The sequence below is a fragment of the Ursus americanus genome, chromosome 28 (genome assembly GCF_024610735.1).
Source record: "Ursus americanus isolate L20-20 chromosome 28, mUrsAme1.1.p, whole genome shotgun sequence".
Taxonomy (NCBI): domain Eukaryota; kingdom Metazoa; phylum Chordata; class Mammalia; order Carnivora; family Ursidae; genus Ursus; species Ursus americanus.
The window spans coordinates 5,090,567-5,110,471 of NC_142154.1; the positions used below are offsets into that span (position 1 = coordinate 5,090,567).

The 19,905-nt window shown below is 41.6% G+C and overlaps 1 protein-coding gene across 1 annotated transcript in view; it reads left to right on the forward strand.

Annotated features, from left to right (window-relative positions):
- BLM (BLM RecQ like helicase) overlaps positions 1-19,905 on the forward strand; it is an 86,022-nt gene that overhangs the window by 39,169 nt on the left and 26,948 nt on the right. Inside the window, exons 9-14 of the mRNA XM_045813102.2 lie at positions 356-474; positions 1,375-1,488; positions 4,647-4,745; positions 4,946-5,094; positions 16,332-16,438; positions 18,308-18,468. Coding sequence (XP_045669058.1) covers positions 356-474; positions 1,375-1,488; positions 4,647-4,745; positions 4,946-5,094; positions 16,332-16,438; positions 18,308-18,468 — 749 coding nt within the window. The remainder of the gene's footprint in view (positions 1-355; positions 475-1,374; positions 1,489-4,646; positions 4,746-4,945; positions 5,095-16,331; positions 16,439-18,307; positions 18,469-19,905) is intronic.

Consider the following 19,905-nt stretch of genomic DNA (forward strand, 5'->3'; position numbering starts at 1 on the left):
GTAATTATTTTCACCCTAATACTGTTCATAGAATACCCCTTGTACTGCATTTGGGTTTCCCAAGTAGATTTTTAAAGCAATTCTATTGCCTCTAAGTTTCCTGCCCTGATTCCTGCTTTTGCATTCATGTATGCCTACATAAGATGTCCTAGAAGGTAATTTTCACACATTTAAATTGTCTAAATATTTTGGCTCGTTCAAATATGGCAAATTGTTGGCACGGTGGGAAATGTCACTTGGTGTCCTATTAATTGCTTTTAAATATTACTGCGTGATTTACTTTGTAACTTTTGCCTTCATACTCTCCAGATAGAACCTGACAGGTTTGTTTGGTTTTTTTTTTCTGTCCTTTCAGGAGGTGGTAAAAGTCTGTGTTATCAGCTCCCTGCCTGTGTCTCTCCAGGCGTCACTATTGTCATATCTCCTTTGAGATCACTCATAGTAGATCAAGTCCAAAAGCTGACTTCCTTAGATGTAAGTTAAAACAAAACACTACCAATTACAATAAAAAATACCAATAAAGACATAAAAAGAATTATATTTCAGTACTCTGGGTAACCTTTTTTATTAAGTAGTTCATGAATTATAAGAATAAAGCACAGCAGTCTCATTAAGTTGTACGAGTCTTCAAGAATTCTGATACAGATAACCTTCTTTAGTTCAGTCCTATTTTATTCTAGAAAAAATGTGATTTAGCAAGAAGTTTTAACCTGTATTTTGCTGATGTGAATTTCTTTTACTAATGTGGAAGGATTTCTTTTCTTACTACTGCGAGATCAGCATAGTTCCCACTCCCTTCACATCTTAAAATGTATACACAGGAGCACCCCCACACGGGCGTCCTTTTTCCTCCTGGCTGAGGTTAAGAACGTATATGAACGTATTCTACCAAATCCTGCATATTTTTGAGGCTGTGAACCCCTACCCCTCAACAAGGCCACTGGTTTGATTTTTCTTCCAAAGAATGTGTTTGTACAGTGCCCATCCCCAGTGGTCTACCGGAGGCTATGGCTCTCACATCATCCCTGTGCTTTAAAACACTGGAGATACATTTGCCTAAACTAAAACGAGCCATACCTTAGGATGCAACGCTCTTGGGTACTGAATTCATGTTTATCTTACTTACGGATATGAAAAGCAAAGGCAGTAAAGAAAAGGGCAAAAAAAAAAAAGAGAGAGAGAGAGAAGGAAATAAACAATGGAAATATTTTGAGTTATGGCTAAGAAAAGTTTTTTTTTTAAATATGTGCTAATTATTTACTTTCACTGCATTGAGATTATCTTTCCTTTGACCCGGGTTTGATATGTGACTTATAAAATGTTTCTAGAACCTAAGGATAAATACATGCTTGTGTTTACTACTTTTATACTTAGATTCCAGCTACATACCTGACAGGTGATAAGACTGACTCAGAAGCGACAAGTATTTACCTGCAATTATCCAAGAAAGACCCAATTATAAAACTTCTATATGTTACTCCAGAGAAGGTTTGTATTGATACCACTATTTTAAAATATGGTATTAAAGCTGTGTTAGAAAAACAGCCCAGTTCTGCCTCCTGAGGAGAGAAAAACCCAGTCTTCCCCTCCTGTGTTTTCTCCTTTACCATCACTTAGAGTGTTTCACTCCCGGTGACCAAATGTGTGGATGTTTTTCCTCACTGTGAGCAGCTCTCTGTGACCCCAGTAGGGCATCCTACAGTCTGACTCAACCCTGACACTGTCTGCACGGAGATAGTGTCGGATCCCACGGGCTAAGGGCTTGGCCCCTCAAGATGGCTCCCACCCTTCTAGATGCCAGCGGCAATTAGAAGGTCCCCAGGTTACCCATAACTTCTGTCCGATTTGGCTAACAAGTCAGAGGTTCCCATGACCCCCTCCTCAGTTTCGATTAATGTGCTAGAGCAGCCCATAGAACTCAGGGCGGGATCTGAGAGGGTCTGGAGCGTAGGCGCTTCTGTCCCTGTGGCACTGGGATGAGTGACCTCCTGGTGTGCACGTGTTCACTGTCTGCGTTGGAACTTGCCAAACCCCCGACTCTCAGGATTTTATGGCGGCCTCCTCACGTAGGCAGGATCATTTCCAGCCCCTCCCCCCTCTCTAGAGGATGGGGTGCTACTGAAAATTCCAAGCTTCTGATCATGTCCCGGTCTCTCTGGTGAGCAGCCCCCACCCAGAAGCCATCCAGGAGCCCACCCAGAATCACTGCACCAGAACAAAAGACGCTACGGGCTGCTCCTATCACTTAAGAATTTAGAAGGGATTTAGGAGCCCTGCATCAGGGATGGGGTCAGAGACATATATTAGAACCAGGGAGGCTTCTGTTCTTAATCACTTAGCAAATTACAAGGGTTTCAAGACCTCTGTGCCAGGATCTGGAAGCAGAGACCAATATATTTTTCTATTGTCTCATTAAAGCCCACTAGAATACATAATATTTTTAAATTTTTGACATAATCTTTTTTTTTTAAGATTTTTTATTCATTTGAGAGTAAGTGAGTGAGAGAGGGTACAATTAGGGGGGAGGGGGAAAGGGAGAAGCAGACCCCCGCTGAGCAGGGAGCCTGATGCGGACTCGATACCAGGACCCAAGGATCATGACCTGAGCCGAAGGCAGACGCTTAACTGACTGAGCCACCCAACCAACTGAACCATTGACGTAATTTCTTTTTTTTTTTTTTTAAGATTTTATTTATTTATTTGACAGAGATAGAGACAGCCAGCTAGAGAGGGAACACAAGCAGGGGGAGTGGGAGAGGAAGAAGCAGGCTCATAGCGGAGGAGCCTGATGTGGGGCTCGATCCCATAACGCTGGGATCACGCCCTGAGCTGAAGGCAGACGCTTAACAACTGCGCCACCCAGGCACCCCCATTGACGTAATTTCTTAACCAACTGAGCCACCCAGGAGTCCTGCACCATTGACGTAATTTCTGATACGCAGTATAGTACAAGGATTCCTATATAACTTTCACCCAGAAACTCTAAGTGGTAACATTTTACTATAATTGGTTATTGTTCCTTCTCCCTCTTTACTTTTTTCCTAAAATATTTGAGAGTAGGTTGCAGACATGATATCCCTTTCAACCCTAAACACTTCACTGTGCATTTCCTAAAAACAAATTTTGGGGCGCCTGGGTGGCTTAGTCATTTAAACGTCTACCTTTGGCTCAGGTCATGATCCCAGGGTCCTGGGATCGAGCACAGCGTTGGGCTCCCTGCTCAGCAGGGAGCCTGCTTCTCCCTCTCCCTCTGCCTGCCTCTCTGCCTATTTGTGATCTCTCTGTGCGAAATAAATAAATAAAATCTTTAAAAATAAATAAAAACAAATTCTCTTGCATAACCTCAATATGATCATTAAAATGAGAAAATGTTTATTGATACAATAGAATGACTTAATCTATAAACCTTATTCCAGTCTCACTAGTTGTCCCAATAATGTCCTTTATAGCAAAAGAAAATCCTAGATTATGCATTGCATTCAGTTGTCATGTCTCTTTAAAGTTTTTCTGTCTTTCATGATTTTGACAATTGTGAAGGGTGAAGGCCAGTTGTTTTGAGGACTGTCCCTCAATTCGAATGTATCTTCTGTTTCCTCACGATTAGATTTATGTTATTCGTTTCGGCAGGAGTATCACAGAGGTGGTGATATGTTCTCAGTGCATTCGATTGGAAGGCGCTAGGTGTCTCTTCATTCTGTTACTGGTGATGTTAGTTAACTTTGATCACTTGGTTGAGGTAGTGTCTGCCCGATTTCTCCACTGTAAAATTACTTCTTTTTTGTTGTTGTTGCAATTAATATAATAATTACAAAAATAAACGTACATTGCTTGCTTTTGTAATTAGTAGGTATCCTGCTGGGGAGTACTCTGAGACTGTAGTATCCTGTTACTCTCCAGACTTTTACCCAAGAGTCTTTATTATCCATTGATGACTCCCTGTCAGTGTTTACTGTAATGGATGCCAAATGATGATTTTTCTAATTTAGCTGGCATTCTCCTGTAAGGAAGAGCTTTCCCTTTTACCTGCATATTTATTTAAATCAACATAAAATCATGGGTTCCTAATTTGTCAGGGGCCGATAATCAGTTCTCATCGTTTATTTGGATTTTCTAATTGTCCTAGATGTGGCTAGTAGAAGAGCTCTATCTCACTGCTTCTGTGTCCTTTTGACATGTCCCTGTCTAGACATGGATGCCAGATGTTGTCCTTGCTACTGGGACATCATTGCTTCTAGGCCCTGTATAGACAGAACCATGAAATACATACATACATACATACATACATACATACATACATACGAGTGTATGTGTGCCCCCCCGAATAACATGCACTGCCACAACGTACATCTGTAACCCTGTTACCAGCGTAAACGTGGTGAACCTCAGGTATGTTGAGGGAGGAAAAAAGTTTTAGAACCACTGACCTAATACATAACTGCTTGCTAAATGTGGGTGAATATTCTAGAAGGTCTCATTTGGAATTTTCTACTACTTCTGCTAATTCTCTTCATCCATTGAAATAACTCCTTTTATGTGGAGGTTTTAATACAGCTTAAGTTGTAGTGGAACTTAAAGACAGCAGAGTCCTTAAGGTGATATGGTGTTTAAATGTTTTCACATCTCTAATGAATACATTTCTGGTCTAGGTCTGTGCAAGTAACAGACTGATTTCCACTCTGGAGAATCTGTATGAGAGGAAGCTCTTGGCACGTTTTGTCATTGATGAAGCACATTGTGTCAGTCAGGTAAATACTGGTTCATGTGACTTGAAATATCAATAAATACGTACTACCAACAGTATTTATATTTTCAGAATAGAGGGAAGTCAGTGACTTATTCTAGCTCGCTGGAGAATAAGGTAGCTCTCCATACAGTGAGCGGTGTTTGCTTTTTATGAAAGGAAGATCCAAATAGTCTGAAAAGCACTATTTTTTTTTCCAACTAGTGGGGACATGATTTTCGCCAAGATTATAAAAGAATGAATATGCTTCGCCAGAAGTTCCCCTCTGTTCCAGTGATGGCCCTTACTGCCACAGCTAATCCCAGGGTACAGAAGGACATCCTCACTCAGCTGAAGATTCTCCAACCTCAGGTGTAAGTTGCAGAAAGTCATGAATTTAAAAACCCTGGGGCAGCAGTTCCCAGCTTGCTGCACTTTAGAATCGCCTCCTGAGCTTTAAAAGTCCTGAGGCACAAAAAGCACTCGGTCAGTCAGATCAGAATTTGGGAGCTGGGAGCCATTACGGTTCTAAAAATCCCCAGATGACTCCAGTGTTCAGCAAAAGTTGGGAACTGAGGCCCAGCGGCTTTTCACTTACTAAAATTACAACTCTATCCCAGTACCTGTTTTGGAAGTAGGGATAAAGTGTGTGCTGTAGCTGTTAACTCTAGGATGGTCCCAGGAGTAAATTAGCTTTTATTTCTCTAGTTCTGGCTCCCATACATCCTAGAGTCTACATCATGCAATAAACAGATGACCCTGCTTTGTCATCTTCCCCTGAAGTCCCACTCACATCCAAGACGTTGAAAACCGTACAGAAACGACGTGGAACAGCTTTTATACTTTGTTTTCATCTCAACAGATGTGCTTCTTGTTGCCACCAAATCCGTAATTACTCGTAACAGAAACTACTATAAAGAAATAGCCCCACATATCTAGGTTCTGCTGGCTGGTCTTGTACTTCTGCTGGAGTTTGTAGAGACAGGTGAATTCTCTGGTAGGTTCATTCACTCGGCAAATATTTACTTCACAGCTGCTGTGTGCTGAGCTAAAATACTTTTCCCTTCTAATTTATTAGTGGGTGTTTTGAGTTTGAGAAATGCTTGAAGGAATGACCGATATATTGGGGTGAATTGTTAAGGCACACCTTTTGTTTGTTTGGAAATAAAGACAGTAAGCTGGCTTTCTGAATATTGTCATCAGTAAAAACAGCAGCATCTCTCAGCAGGTTAGGGGAAGAACCAAAAGTGCCATATGAAGGATACGGGGGGTCGTGAGATTAAGACAGCTATAGGGACCTCTGCAAATTAAACTGGCATTCTTGGGCACATGAATTTTAGAGTCCTCAGAATCTTGTGTGTGAAATCACAAAAATTGGAATGGAATATTTTACTTTAATCTCACTTGCAGAAGGGTGTTTGTGTAGAATTTGGGGACCGGGGGAGATTTTGCTTCCATAATTGTTATACATTATAACATTATATTTAAAGTGTCATATTATGCTCTAGGTTCTAGTGAATCACCTACATGCTAGAAATTCACTTTTATAACTACCTCATTGATCTGTGAAAGCCTTTCTTTTTTTTAACTAGGCAATGTTTTTAGCTTTTTTCCATCAAATTTATGAGAGATGCAGTCTACTCTTTTAGGCCAGTCATATTAATTGCCAAATGCACAGAGTTAAAACCTTTTGAATAACTTTTTGTAAGTATGGACTTTGTCATTTTTGTTTGAGTAAACATTGCACATACGCATTTAGAGACAGACACCTTTAATATCTTTTCCTAGTCACGTGAGGGAGACCAGCCTGGAAAAGCAATAGATTGTACATTTCCTGAGTCTAGCATGTGGCACCCTGTGCATAATTGGCACTCAGTAAGAATGAATAAATGGAACATATGGAGGAATTTTGGTAAATGTGGGTAAAATATGAAAATTTGGGCAAGTCTGTTGATTCCTTAATATATTTGGTACTTCTATATTTGGGAGAGTTTAAATCTCTTAGTGGAAGTAAAAGATTTTAACAAACACTTTCTGGTACATTTTTTTCCTGATCTCTTTTGCCAATAGGCCCTTGTTCGGATTAAATTTACCCAGCTCCTGCCCCAGTGAAGGCAGGCCTCCCTAGGGTTGGAGCTGTGGCCACCACGCTCCTCTCCTACAGCTAGTCTATGGTGATCTTCTTCTTTGGGAAATACAAGGATAGGTGATAAAATAGAGAGTTTATTCCTTTTCCTTAGGACCTTGAAATATAAACTGAGAAAGAGGAGACAGACATATAGACAGTTGATACAACAATAATATCGTAATACAACAATAATAAGAGCTAACAGTTACATATTTAGCCTGTACAAGGTGCCAGGCACTATTCTTGACATTTTATGTATATTAACTCATTTCTCCACACAAAAGGCTTATGAGGTAAGTAGTCCTATTTTCCTCACTTTGGGATGAGGAAACGGAGGCACAGAGAAATAACTTAAACAAGGTCATATGATTTGCGAGTGCTGGAGGGAGGACTTAAACCCAAACAGTCTGGTTTTAGAACCCTTTAAATACTTTTTAATAAATTGCAGAATGAAGTCATTGGTAATTAGGGCTGTAAATTATGACTGCGGGAACTCAGGAAGGCAAGATTGACTGTAACCCAAAATAACAACGAGTGGTTAATGAGGAGGGGTCGGATAGGGTTTTATAGAGAAAGCGGGCTTTGTAGGATGAGTAGTCTTTTTTGTAAGCAGCTGCATTGAGATACAGTTTACATACCTTAAAATTCACCTGTTTTAAGTGTGCAATTCTATGATTTTTTTTTTTTTTTTTTTTTTAGTTTATTCACAGGGTTGTGCAACCCCACTACTATCTAATTTTAGAAAATTTCTGTCTCGGGGCGCCTGGGTGGCACAGCGGTTAAGCGTCTGCCTTCGGCTCAGGGCGTGATCCCGGCGTTATGGGATCAAGCCCCACATCAGGCTCCTCCACTGTGAGCCTGCTTCTCCCTCTCCCACTCTCCCTGCTGTGTTCCCTCTCTCTCGCTGGCTGTCTCTATCTCTGTTAAATAAATAAATAAAATCTTAAAAAAAAAAAAAAAAATTTCTGTCTCCTATAAAAGAAACTCCATACCCATTAGCAGTCAGTTCCCACTATCCCCCCATCTCTCCAGCCGTAGACAACCACTAATCTACTTTGTGTCTTTATAGATTTTTGCCTAAGCTGGACATTTCATATAAATAGAATTTTACAAAACATGGCCTTTTGTGACTGGACTCTCACGTAGCATCACGTGTCCACGGTTCATTCGTGTCATAGGCGTGTCAGCACTTCATTCTGTTTCATTGACAAAAAATACACGATCATATGCGTACTGTCCACATTTTATTCGTTCATTTATCATGTGGATATTTGAGTTGTTTCCATTTTGTGGCTGTTGTTAGTAGGAATACTGCTCTGAGCCTTTGTGTCTAAGTTGTTGTGTGGACAGGTGCTTTCATTTCTTGGTGACATCTGTCCAGCAGTGGCGTCGTTGGGTCATCCAAACTGCAGGTGGCTTTCCAAGCAGCTGTGGCCTGCAGCATGTGAGGGTAACGGTGTCACTGTGTGTCTTTTTGATGATACTCATCCCAGTGGGTGTGACGTGAGAATAGCTCTTACACTCACGATTCAGGGCTGAAGTTTCAGGCCTCAAAGTACAAGTTGGTTCCAAGGAACAGAGAGTAATCCGTGGGATGAGTGGGGAGACCTGGAGAAGGGCTGGCCCTGGGGAGGCGGCTTGAAGCCCGATCGCGGGGATCTTGCGTTTCGCTATGATGAAGTATTTGGACTTCTGTGGGCAGCTTGACCTGGGAAGTGGCTTGACCTGAACCCTGCGGTAGAATGATCACCCTGTCAGTGGAACAGAAGGTGGAGCTGAGGAATGAGAGCTCAAAGGCCACACGAGGCTCCCAGGAAGCCCACTGTAGCGTTCTAGGAGAGAGGTGTTGATGGTGGCAGCAGCAGCAGAGGACGCAGGACAGTGTCGGGGGAAAGCACAGTTGAATCAGTAAGACTGGCAGCCGATGGCATAAGAAAGGCGGATCTCATGGAAGTTTATACTGGTTTCTGGTGCGGGTGACCAGCACCACTGACCGTAACTGGACGTGCAGGAGAGGAGCAGGGGTGGAGGGGTGGGCAATGAGTTTGATTTTTAGATCTGTGGTGTGGGAGATGTTTAAGGGGTGGGTAGGGATGGTCATGGTCTCAGTCTTCATAAATTTTCTTTGACCATATGGGCCTCCTGAAAGAATTTTGGAAAACTATACCACTTGTGTATTTCTAACCTGACACCAGAAATTTTTCAGCATGAGTTTTAAATAAAGAGAATGTGGTCTGTTGTAAATAACATTTTTGAATAAAATTGTTACCTAGCCCTTTTAAATGTATTCAGTAGAATATAAATATAATACCAATTTTGTACCTACTTTCACTCACTTAAAAAACACATTAAAATTTTTTAACTTTAGGGGCGCCTGGGTAGCGCAGTCGTTAAGCGTCTGCCTTCGGCTCAGGGCGTGATCCTGGCATTCCGGGATCGAGTCCCACATCGGGCTCCTCCACTGGGAGCCTGCTTCTTCCTCTCCCTCTCCCCTGCTGTGTTCCCTCTCTTGCTGGCTGTCTCTCTGTCACATAAATAAATAAAAAATCTTAAAAAAAAATTTTTTTTAACTTTAAATACCTTCAAAAATTTCTTTAACAGATATTTTACATCTTTCCTTTTTCTCTTTGAACTCCTATTCTCTTTCAGTTTCCCCACAGATTTTTATCCTAAGGTAATATATTTTTATGCATGAAGTCTTGTTGCTTACTCTATCATACTTACCTGCAAGAAAAATTAGTATATAAATTAAAAGTTGTTTTTAGATTTCCCATACCAAAATTTTCTTCCAGATTGAATTATTATAATCATTAGTTATATATAACTGATTGAAATAGTTTAACCATATTTTTCAAATTTTAAGCATACATTTTGATTGGGAATGTGTAATTTAATGAGCTAGGACTTCTTTTCAATTAGCTGATGCTTCCATGGCCAAATCGAGATAGTTCATATTTCTTATTTTTATAGATGTAACCATTGAGAACCATTGCTCACATAAACATGTAGATGGGAATGGAAAGCATTTTATTATAGCAGTAACACTCAATTATCTGAATTTTTTCTGACGTATATGCCAAAATTACATAATGATCTGTCATCAAAAATTATTTTTAATGATGTGTCAGTTGACGGCTCAACTTAAGTCCTTTAAATTTTGCGGAAAGCAAAGAATTATAAACTATTTGAGTGGCAAAATAAGTCAGATCATTAGTTACTCACTTTACTTTTTCTGGGAAACATGGTATAAAAAAAATACTTTACCCAGACTTATCTAATGACCATTAAGTATTCTTGTTCCTGGGGTGCCTGGGTGGCTCAGTCGGTTAAGCATCCAGCTCTTGGTTTTGGCTCAGGTCATGATCTCAGGGTTATGAGATTGAGCCCCACGTCAGGCTCTGCACCAGGCATGCAGCCTGCTTGAGATTCTCTCTCCCTCTTCCTCTGCCCCTCCCCCTCCAGTCAGTCAATCAATCAATCAATCAATCAATATTCTTGTTCCTCTTTCACTGAAATGAATCTTGTATCCATTATATTTGGAAGAGTTGGGAAATCAAAATGCTGTTAGTTACAGTACACCTTTTCTAATATATTTTTGACAGGTATTTTTATTGCGGGATATGTTTTTAAATAATAGTTTTATCAAAATTTTGTGGCTACCAGTTAGCTCTTTCAAATACTGGGACATGACTACTATATGAGCTGGTTGGCAAAGCCAGAGTTCATTGCCAAACCCATCACCTAAATTCAACTTACTTTCATTTATTTAAAAGGAAAATTCTGACTTTGTTTCTCAATCCGCATAAACTGTTTAGTACACATCCCCATGACAACTGTCTCAGTTTCAAAAGCAACACAAGCTGAGCACAAATTGATTCCATTTCCTGACACGTCACTTAAAATGACACGAGTTTGACACCCTGGACCTAATGATAGTTCCCATGTTAATGTCCGCTGATGCAGTACTCCCTTAGAGAAGATACAGTGGAGTCTCAAGCTTTTTAAAAAAAATTAAGATCTTTATTGAGATATAATTGGGATGCCTGGCTGGCTTAATCGGTAAAACGTTAGACCCTTGATCTCCAGGTAGTGAGTCAAGCCCCACATTGGGTGTAGAGCCTACTTAAAATAAAATAAAATAAAATAAAATAAAATAAAATAAAATAAAATAAAATAAAATAAAATAAAATAAAATAAAATAAAATAAATAAAAAAAGAGATAATTGACACATCATAAAATTCACCCATTTAAAGGTTAGCCTTTGGGGGGGGTTGTCTTTTCACAGAGTTACATAACCATCCCCCAGATCTAAGCATAGAACATCTTCATCACCCCAAAAAGAAACCTGGTATTCATTAGCAGTCGCCCCCCCCATGCTCCCCTTCTCTTGTGTGCCCATCGGCTTTCCCCGAGCGGAGTCTTGTCAAAGCTCATCCATGCTGCCACATGTATCAGTACTGGCCAAATAATCTTCCACTGTTTGGGCATTCCGTGTTCGTTTATACAATCATCAGTTGGTGGGACCTGTCTCTGACTAGAATATGTGGTAATTCCAAGCATCCCATTTTCCAACAGACCGGGTAAACAAACTTAAAAGCAACTGTTAACGTTCTCAGCGTAGCAAATTGTGTACAAGCTGCTCTTAGTGGGTTTGGGTCTTTTGCAGTAGAGATGTCTGTTGTGGTTTTGAGTTTGAGATCAGCAACTTTATTTCCTAATCTCATGTCAGTTTATTATTTTTAGTAATTTGTTTGACTAAGTTAATCAGTTAACATTTCTAAGGTTTTTAAAATTTTTTTTCAGATTTTGTGCCAGTTTTTGATAACTGCTTTATTGAGATGTAATCCACATACCATACAATTCACCTGTTTAAAGTGTACAATTCAGGGGCGCCTGGGTGGCTCCGTTGTTGGGCATCTGCCTTTGGCTCAGGTCATGATCCCAGGGTCCTGGGCTCGAGCCGCGCATCAGGCTCCCTCTCCCACTCCCCCTGCTTATGTTCCCTCTCTCACTCTCTCTCTCTCTCTGTCAAATAAATGAATAAAACCTTTTAAAAAATATATAAATAAAGTGTACAATTCAGTGGGTTTTAGTGCATTGTGCAGCCATCACCACAATCAATTTTAGAACATCTTCCTCACCCTGCAAAAACACCCACATCCAATAGTAGTCACTCCCCCTCCCCCACACCCCTGCCTGCCCACGGCAACCACTAATCCACCTCTGTTTCTAGACTTGCCTATTTTAGATATCTCATACAAATGAAATCATCCGATCCATGTTCTTCTATAACCGGCTTCTTTTACTTAACATGATGTTTTCAAAGTTTATTGCTGAATAATATTCCATTGTATGGGTGTGGCCCATTTTATTTATTGGTGAATATTGGAGTTGTTTTCCATTTTTGGCTCTTATGACTAATGCTAAAATATATGTTCACACACAGGTTTTTGTGTGGACCTGTTTTCCTTTCTCGTGGGTGTGCACACAGGAGTGGAAGTGCGCACTTGGAGGGTGACTCTTATTTTACACCTTCTGCAGAACTGCCAGGCTGTTTTCCAAGGGAGCCGTACCATTTCCCATTCCCACCAGCAGAGTCGTGGCTTCTCAGGCCACCTGCACATGCTATTGTCTCTTTTTTGACCCAGACCTTTTTTTTTTTAAGACGTAAAACATTGTTCTGAAATTAAAGCATAGTGTAAAATGTAGGGAAAGGTAACAAGGTTATTCTTGTCTATAGTCATTTCAGCATCCGTGTGGGTAGAGAGACTCCTGCACCATTCCCAACCTCAGCCCATCTACATCATTTGTACACTTGGGCGGTTCTTTTTTTTACCATCATTCTCTCAAGACTATGGTTTCCTTTGCTGCGGCAGTGATTGTAAATAATTGAGAATAATTGATCGAAATAGTCCACAGACGGAGCAGTCTTTTACCTACTGCCTTTCCTTGCTACAGTCCACTACATCTTCCTCTGCCATTTCCAGCCCCAGAAAAGAGCTCTCAGTGTTTTGTGCATATAAATAGCATAAGAGGGACGGTTTCAAAGTATTGGTTGACAGACGTCTCGCAAGACTCTTAGAGCAAGGTATTCTGTGACAGTAGCCAGCAACGCAAGTAGCAGCATCGTAAGTGAAAATAGCTCCACTCCCACCACTTTGCTCTTGATGGATCTGAAATCAGAATATCCCGGCAAGGGCCAGCATACTTCATTCCTCATGTCACACGTTACTCCCAACAGGAATATGTAAAACCCATACAAGACAGGAAGCCCTACCAAGGGTTTCTGGTACTTTGATTAAAGAAAGTTTCAGGGGCGCCTAGGTGGCTCACTCGGTTGAGCATTGGACTCTTGATTTTGGCTCAGGTCATGATCTCAGGGTCGTGGAATCGAGCCCAGCATTGGGCTCCACACTGAGCGTGGAGCCTGCTTAAGATTCTCTCTTCCTCCCCCCCCACCCCTGCTTGTGCACACACACTCTCTTTTTAAAGATTTTGTTTATTTATTTAAGAGATAAAGAGCACGTGGAGGGAGGAGCAGAGGGAGAAGGACAAGCGGGCTCAGCGCTGAGCATAGAGCCTGACACAGGGCTCGATCCCATGACTCTGAGATCATGACCTCAGCCGAAATCGAGTCGGACGCTTAACCGACTAAGCCACCCAGGCGCCCCTCCCTCTCAAAAAAAAAAAAAAAAAAAGAAAGAAAAGAAAAGGAAAGAAAGAAGGAAGGAAGGAAGGAAGGAAGGAAGGAAGGAAGGAAGGAAGGAAGAAAACAGCTGCATGCATACTGTATTCAGTTTGTTCTGTGTGGTGTCCTGGAGGCTTTTACTGCCAGACCAGTGCTCGGTTGTGAGGTTCAGAATGGGTGAAAAAGTAGGGTTTCTTTGTTTGTGTTTAGAAAGTGAGGGGACAGTTGTAAAAGGGAGAGGCGGGGCAGGGCTGACAAGCAGGATGTCTGGACTGCAGGAGCACTCTCAGATCAGTCTTCTGGGAAAAAGTACACATGAAAATGAAGGATCTGCAGATTGATTCCTTTATAGTTGTCTTTGCTCGTGTACCATTAGGAAGTCTTTGTGAACCCCTGGGGTATGCATACCCCAGTTTTAGACCACTGATTTAAAAAGAAGTTGGACTGTGGTTTGGAACGCTAAGGCTAAGCAGGGGGCAGAAGTTGGGGTATGTGGGGACCGCACGGGGTGCTGCTCAAAGCGGTGAGTGAGGTCCCCGAAGAAGGTGACATGGGGGAGAAAAGAAAAGCTGGATGCTGGGGAGTGGTCCCCACTTAAGGAGTAAGCAGAGGAAGAAGACAAGGAGACAAATTAGAGGAGCAAGGGGGGCAAGTCCCTAGACTGTGAACTGGTCAGTGCTCGTAGGGGGTTTCTGTGAGGACAGCCAGCAACACAGGGTGACGGAGAGGTCAGCGAGAGTGAGGTGGACAAAGACCCATGTGCACACTGCACACGGAGGGAAGGGGGCCACTGCCTGTTGTGCCGCCGCCTTACCTGCGTAGCAGTCCCTTCACACGTATGGCTGCCCTCCACATACAAGGCATTCTTCTGTCCTCAAATCAAATGAGTTTATCCTACCACTAGCAGCAAAACCTGGACCCAGCCACCTTGGATTCAGGTACAAAGACAGAAAGCCAGTGGTTTTTTGGTTTTTTGGTTTTTTTTTTTTTTAATGATTTTTTATTATATTATGTTAGTCACCATACAGTACATCCCCGGTTTCCGATGTAAGGCTCGATGATTCATTAGTTGCGTATAACACCCAGTGCACCATGCAATACGTGCCCTCCTTACTACCCATCACCAGTCTATCCCATTCCCCCACCCCCCTCCCCTCTGAAGTCCTCAGTTTGTTTCTCATAGTCCATAGTCTCTCATGCTTCATTCCCCCTTCTGATTACCCCCCCTTTCTTTATCCCTTTCTTCCCCTACCGATCATCCTAGTTCTTATGTTCCATAGATGAGAGAAATCATATGATAGTTGTCTTTCTCTGCTTGACTTATTTCACTTAGCATTATCTCCTCCAGTGCCGTCCATGTTGTAGCAAATGTTGAGAACTCGTTCTTTCTGATAGCTGAGTAATATTCCATTGTATATATGGACCACAACTTCTTAATCCAGTCATCTGTTGAAGGGCATCTCAGAAAGCCAGTGGTTTTATTCACCATCTTCCTTCCCTCTGATCCCCACTCCCTGTACGTAGGTACCCTCCTTAACCATGGGTTGTTACAGTTACAGTCTTTCTTTTCTTCCATCAGGACAGGCACTGACATGTCTTTATGCTCTAACCTTAACTGTCCCGCAGGGTTACCTCTCATTCCTACAGATGTCAGAACAGAACCTAGGGTAGTGGGGGTCCCTGCAGAGCCAGGACCCCGTAACAATCTCCTCATCTTTCTTTAGCTTTTTTTAAAATAAAGATATTATGTATTTGACAAACAGAGAGAGAGAGCACAAGTAGGCAGAGTGGCAGGCAGAGGGAGAAGGAGAAGCAGGCTCCCCGCTGAGCAAGGAGCCCCCCATGGGGCTCAATCCCAGGACCCTGGAATCATGACCTGAGCCGAAGGCTGACGCTTAACTGACTGAGCCACCCAGGTGCCCCTATTTAGTTTCAAAAGCCTAGATAGAACAGTTTTGGTAGAATGGTAATGGCAAAAAACCAGAATGGAGATATCGAGAGTTGAAATTGGATGTATGGTTGGTTGGGGGTGTTAAGTGACCTCTGAGAAACTTGCCATGGGAGGGAAAGAAAGAGGGGAGGTGCCAGCCGCAGTGGAGTATAGGGTCCAGAGGAAGCTTCTGCTGCTTTTAGGATTGGTGGTCCTACACAACATACTCCAACAAAAGGGAAGAATTCACAGAAGGGACTGAAATACAAGAGAGGAGAGAATGGAGAAAAGCTCCCTAAGGAAGCGGGAGAGAGGAAGTGGGCCACCAAGAGCAAAGGGCCAGCAAAGGGAGAGTGTGTCTGTCTCCAAGGCAACCACATCCCCTTTGGGGCGCAGAGCAGAGGACGGTGACCTATGATGTGTAGGGCGTGAGCTCCTGCTGCTGCTCTGCCATCAGCTCCTCTTGTGCACCCTCTAAACCTGGGAACACTGGTGGCCTAAAAATGTGGGTTTTCTCTGATTTTCTTAATCTTTTAAATAATGTTTTATCTGCCTCTGCTTATCCTCAACCTCGTCCTGGCGACCGGGCCCCTGACTCACCTGTCTTCTCTACGTGTTCTCTTCTACAGCCCTCCTGATTCCGTGTCATCTCATCCGCAGACATTGCTCCTTATCCACGCTCTGTCCGCAAACCCTTCACTTGACTTCATTCCAGGGTTCTGTTATGCAAGCTGCCAGTAACCACATTCCGCTTGAGACAGCTTGATGATTAGGTTGGCATAGTGGAAATCAGTGTTTAGTGTGTGAAGGTGGCTAAAACTCTATTTTCTTATAATAACAAACTTCTGTGTTTGGGACTTCTAGGTTCAGCATGAGCTTTAACAGACATAATCTGAAATACTACGTGTTACCGAAAAAACCCAAGAAGGTGGCATTTGATTGCTTAGAGTGGATCAGAAAGCATCACCCATGTGAGTATAGCCATGTGACAGATTATGTCTAGAAATAATAAATGTCTTTTTAGTACCACAGTGGAATATATCGTTGTGCATATTAAACATTTCTTTTCTCGTTATAATAGCACTAGCTAGCTATTTATAGAACAGAATATTGCAACTGTCTCAATCCTGGAAATTATAAAATCGCATTTGGTTTGATAACAATTAACCCTAAGAAAAAGTATATGAAATATTCCCTCCTACACACCGTGTTATAATTCGCGGTTTCAGTGTCTCTCCTCTGGCTTCTGTTGGTATGAATTACACCACTTTCTGTGTTAGGGCCTTCTCCCAAGAGTGCCTCTGAGTTCTGTTAACTAAAACGAGATCCTGAAATGCCTGGTAGTTTTCCATGTAACCCCTTTTCTACTTTCCCATAGAGAATTGTTTCTGTTAACCACCTCGGTTTCATTTTTTAAAAACTAGTATACATGTTTGCAAGGCGCCTGGCTGGCTCTGTGGGAGCAAACGACTCTTGATCTTGGGGTTGTGAATTTGAGCCCCACATTGGGTGTAGAGATCACTTTTTTTTTTTCCAGATTTTATTTATTTGGGAGAGAGAGAGAGCATTAGAGAGAGAGAACGAGAGCACAAGCAGGGGGGAGAGGCAGAGGAGAAGCAGACTTCCTGCTGAGCAGGGAGCCAGATGTGGGACTCGATCTCAGGACCCTGGGATCATGACCCAAGCTGAAGGCAGATGCTTAACCAACTGAGCCACCCAGGAACCCTAGAGATCACTTTAAAAAATAAAATGAAATCTTAAAAAAATTAGTATATGTGTTTGTTTGAACAAATCAGACAATGCAAGGATAGACCAAGAAGTCTTCCACGGTCTCCCTCCCCGGCCTCCTTCTCCCAGGAGCAGAACATAGAGTTAGCGCGTCTGTCCATACCTTTCGCTCTGCCACGGAGAGAGGACTTTTTCTTTTATACCTTTCATTTTGTGATTCTCATAACAGTACATATAATATCTGCTCACTGAAGAAAACCGAGAAAGCAACAAGAAGAAAGAAGCGAAAGACAACACTTACCTCAGGACAAGTCACAGTTACCGTTCGGGGTTTATTTCCTTCCAGCGATTGCTGTGTGCATTGTTCTTTCCATGAGCGTACTGTATCTACAGTTTTTCTGCCCTTAACCTGTTTTATATCTTGAGTATTTTTGTGGGTTTTTTTTAAACTTAAAAATCACTGAAAAGTTTCAGTATATCTTATTTCATAATGTCCTTTCTTAATTTCCTAATGTTGGCTATTAAAATTTTCCTAATTTTCAAAGGGAGGAACAAAACTTTTCACAGAAGTCCTTGTACCACTTTATTTCCTAGATTAGTTTCCTAGAAGGAAACTGAATCAAAAGCTAGAAGCATTTCTAAGGCTGCTATGTCCTGCTACCCCGCTTTCCCCAGCGTTTGAGTGAGGGTGTCCTCCCAGTTTATAGCCCGTGTGAAGTAGAGCCCCGAGTCCTCCAGGCCCACCTCAGGAGTCATTCAGGGGACAGAACAAAAGGTCACATCTTGTGATTTCCAGTACACGTGAACTCCTTGCTTGACTTACTCTATCAATGTGACACACCCCCCCCCCATAAGAAGACTATGGAGGTCTGCTTACAGTTTGTGTATTTCTAGGAACATAAGGAGGGGCACTTGGGTGGCTCAGTTCGTTGAGCATCCCACTCTTGGATTTCGGTTTGTGGCTTGATCTTGAGGTCGTGGGTTCAAGCCCTACAATGGGCCCCACGCTGGCTGTGGGGCCTACTTAAAAGAAAAAAAAGAACATAATGAAAATTGTGTTGTTATTTATGTCAAAAGCTCTCACATCTGAATACCGTTTTGTTTCCTGGCAGATGACTCTGGGATAATCTACTGCCTCTCCAGGCGAGAATGTGACACCATGGCTGACACTCTACAGAAAGATGGTCTGGCTGCTCTTGCTTATCACGCCGGCCTCAGTGATTCTGCCAGGGACGAAGTACAGCACAAGTGGATTAATCAGGATGGCTGCCAGGTAACATTTTGTTAAATAAACAAATAAAGGAAATAATTTTTTACAGTATACGAACAAACTTGCACATGCCGGATGAAAGTTGTTTTTACTTTAAAGATTTCAGGCACCAAAATAAGATCAAAATAAGCCTGAAATTTAAAAACGGATCTTCTTGAGACTTAAGTTGCTTTTTCTTTCTTAAATAAAAAAAATTTTTTTTATTCAGTTGTAATTTACGTACCATAAAATTCGCCCTTTCAAAGTTTACAAGTCAGTAGTTTTTACTATATTCACAAGGTTGTGCAAGCATCACCACTAATTCCAGAATATTTCATCATCCCAAAAAGAAACTCCATACTCTTCAGCAGCCACTCCCCAGTCCCTGGCAACCACGAATGGAACCACTGCTAATCTGTCTCTATAGATTTTCCTACTCTGGACATTTCATATAAATGAAATTATACGGTATATATTCTTTTGTGACTGATTTCTCTTATTTAGCGTAATGTTTTCAAGACACTGTGTATCTTGTTGTAGCATGTATCAATACTTTATTTCTTTTTGTACACCAGGAAACATTCCATTGTATAGATGTATCCTAGTTTGTTACCCATTCATCAGTTGGTAGACATTTAGTTGCACCCACTTTCTGGCTATTGTGAATAATGCTTCTGTGAACATCTGTGTACATGTTTTTGTATGAACATGTTTTCAGTTCTCTTGGGTAGATACTGAGGAGTGGAATTGCTTAGTCATATGGTAACTCTGTGTTTAACTTTTTGAAGAATTACCAAACTGTTTTCCAAAGCAGCTACAGAATTTTACATTTCCACCAGTGATGTGGGAGGTTCCAGTGTCTCTGTCTTTTTTTTTTTTTTTAACTATATCTATCCTAGGGGATGTGAAGTGGCATCTCACTGTGATTTAAACTTGCATTTCCCTAATAACTAATTGTGTTGAGATTTCTGAGATGACAGATTTGTCACCCAAGTGGATCAAGAGGGAAGAAGCTAAGAACGCTCTAGGCATCCTGTACAGTGGCAGGTGCCAGCCTTGTTGGATAGATCTCTCTAAATACAGGGATGAATTGGAGAAAAATGACTAAATTTTTTTTTTTTAGCCTATTAAGTTTTCAGTTCACAAAAAGAGAAATTACCCCAAAGGTTCAAAGGAAAAATATCTTTCAAAATTATTTTGTAATGGAAAACAGAAGAAAATCTTAGAGGATATTAGCCTAGTGTCCTTGGAAAGATGTCAGTATACTGGACATATATGAACTAGAAATACTTTGCCATAAGAAGATCACAGGCTGAGATGAGGGCACAAGTAAAAATGCAATTTATCTAGATAAGAAAATGGACGAAAGGCAAAACAAGTAGAATCATGTATCAAGACACAAATGGTTTGATTCAGTGCAGACATCTGCATCAGTGAGGTGGTGAATAACTTGAAAATGTC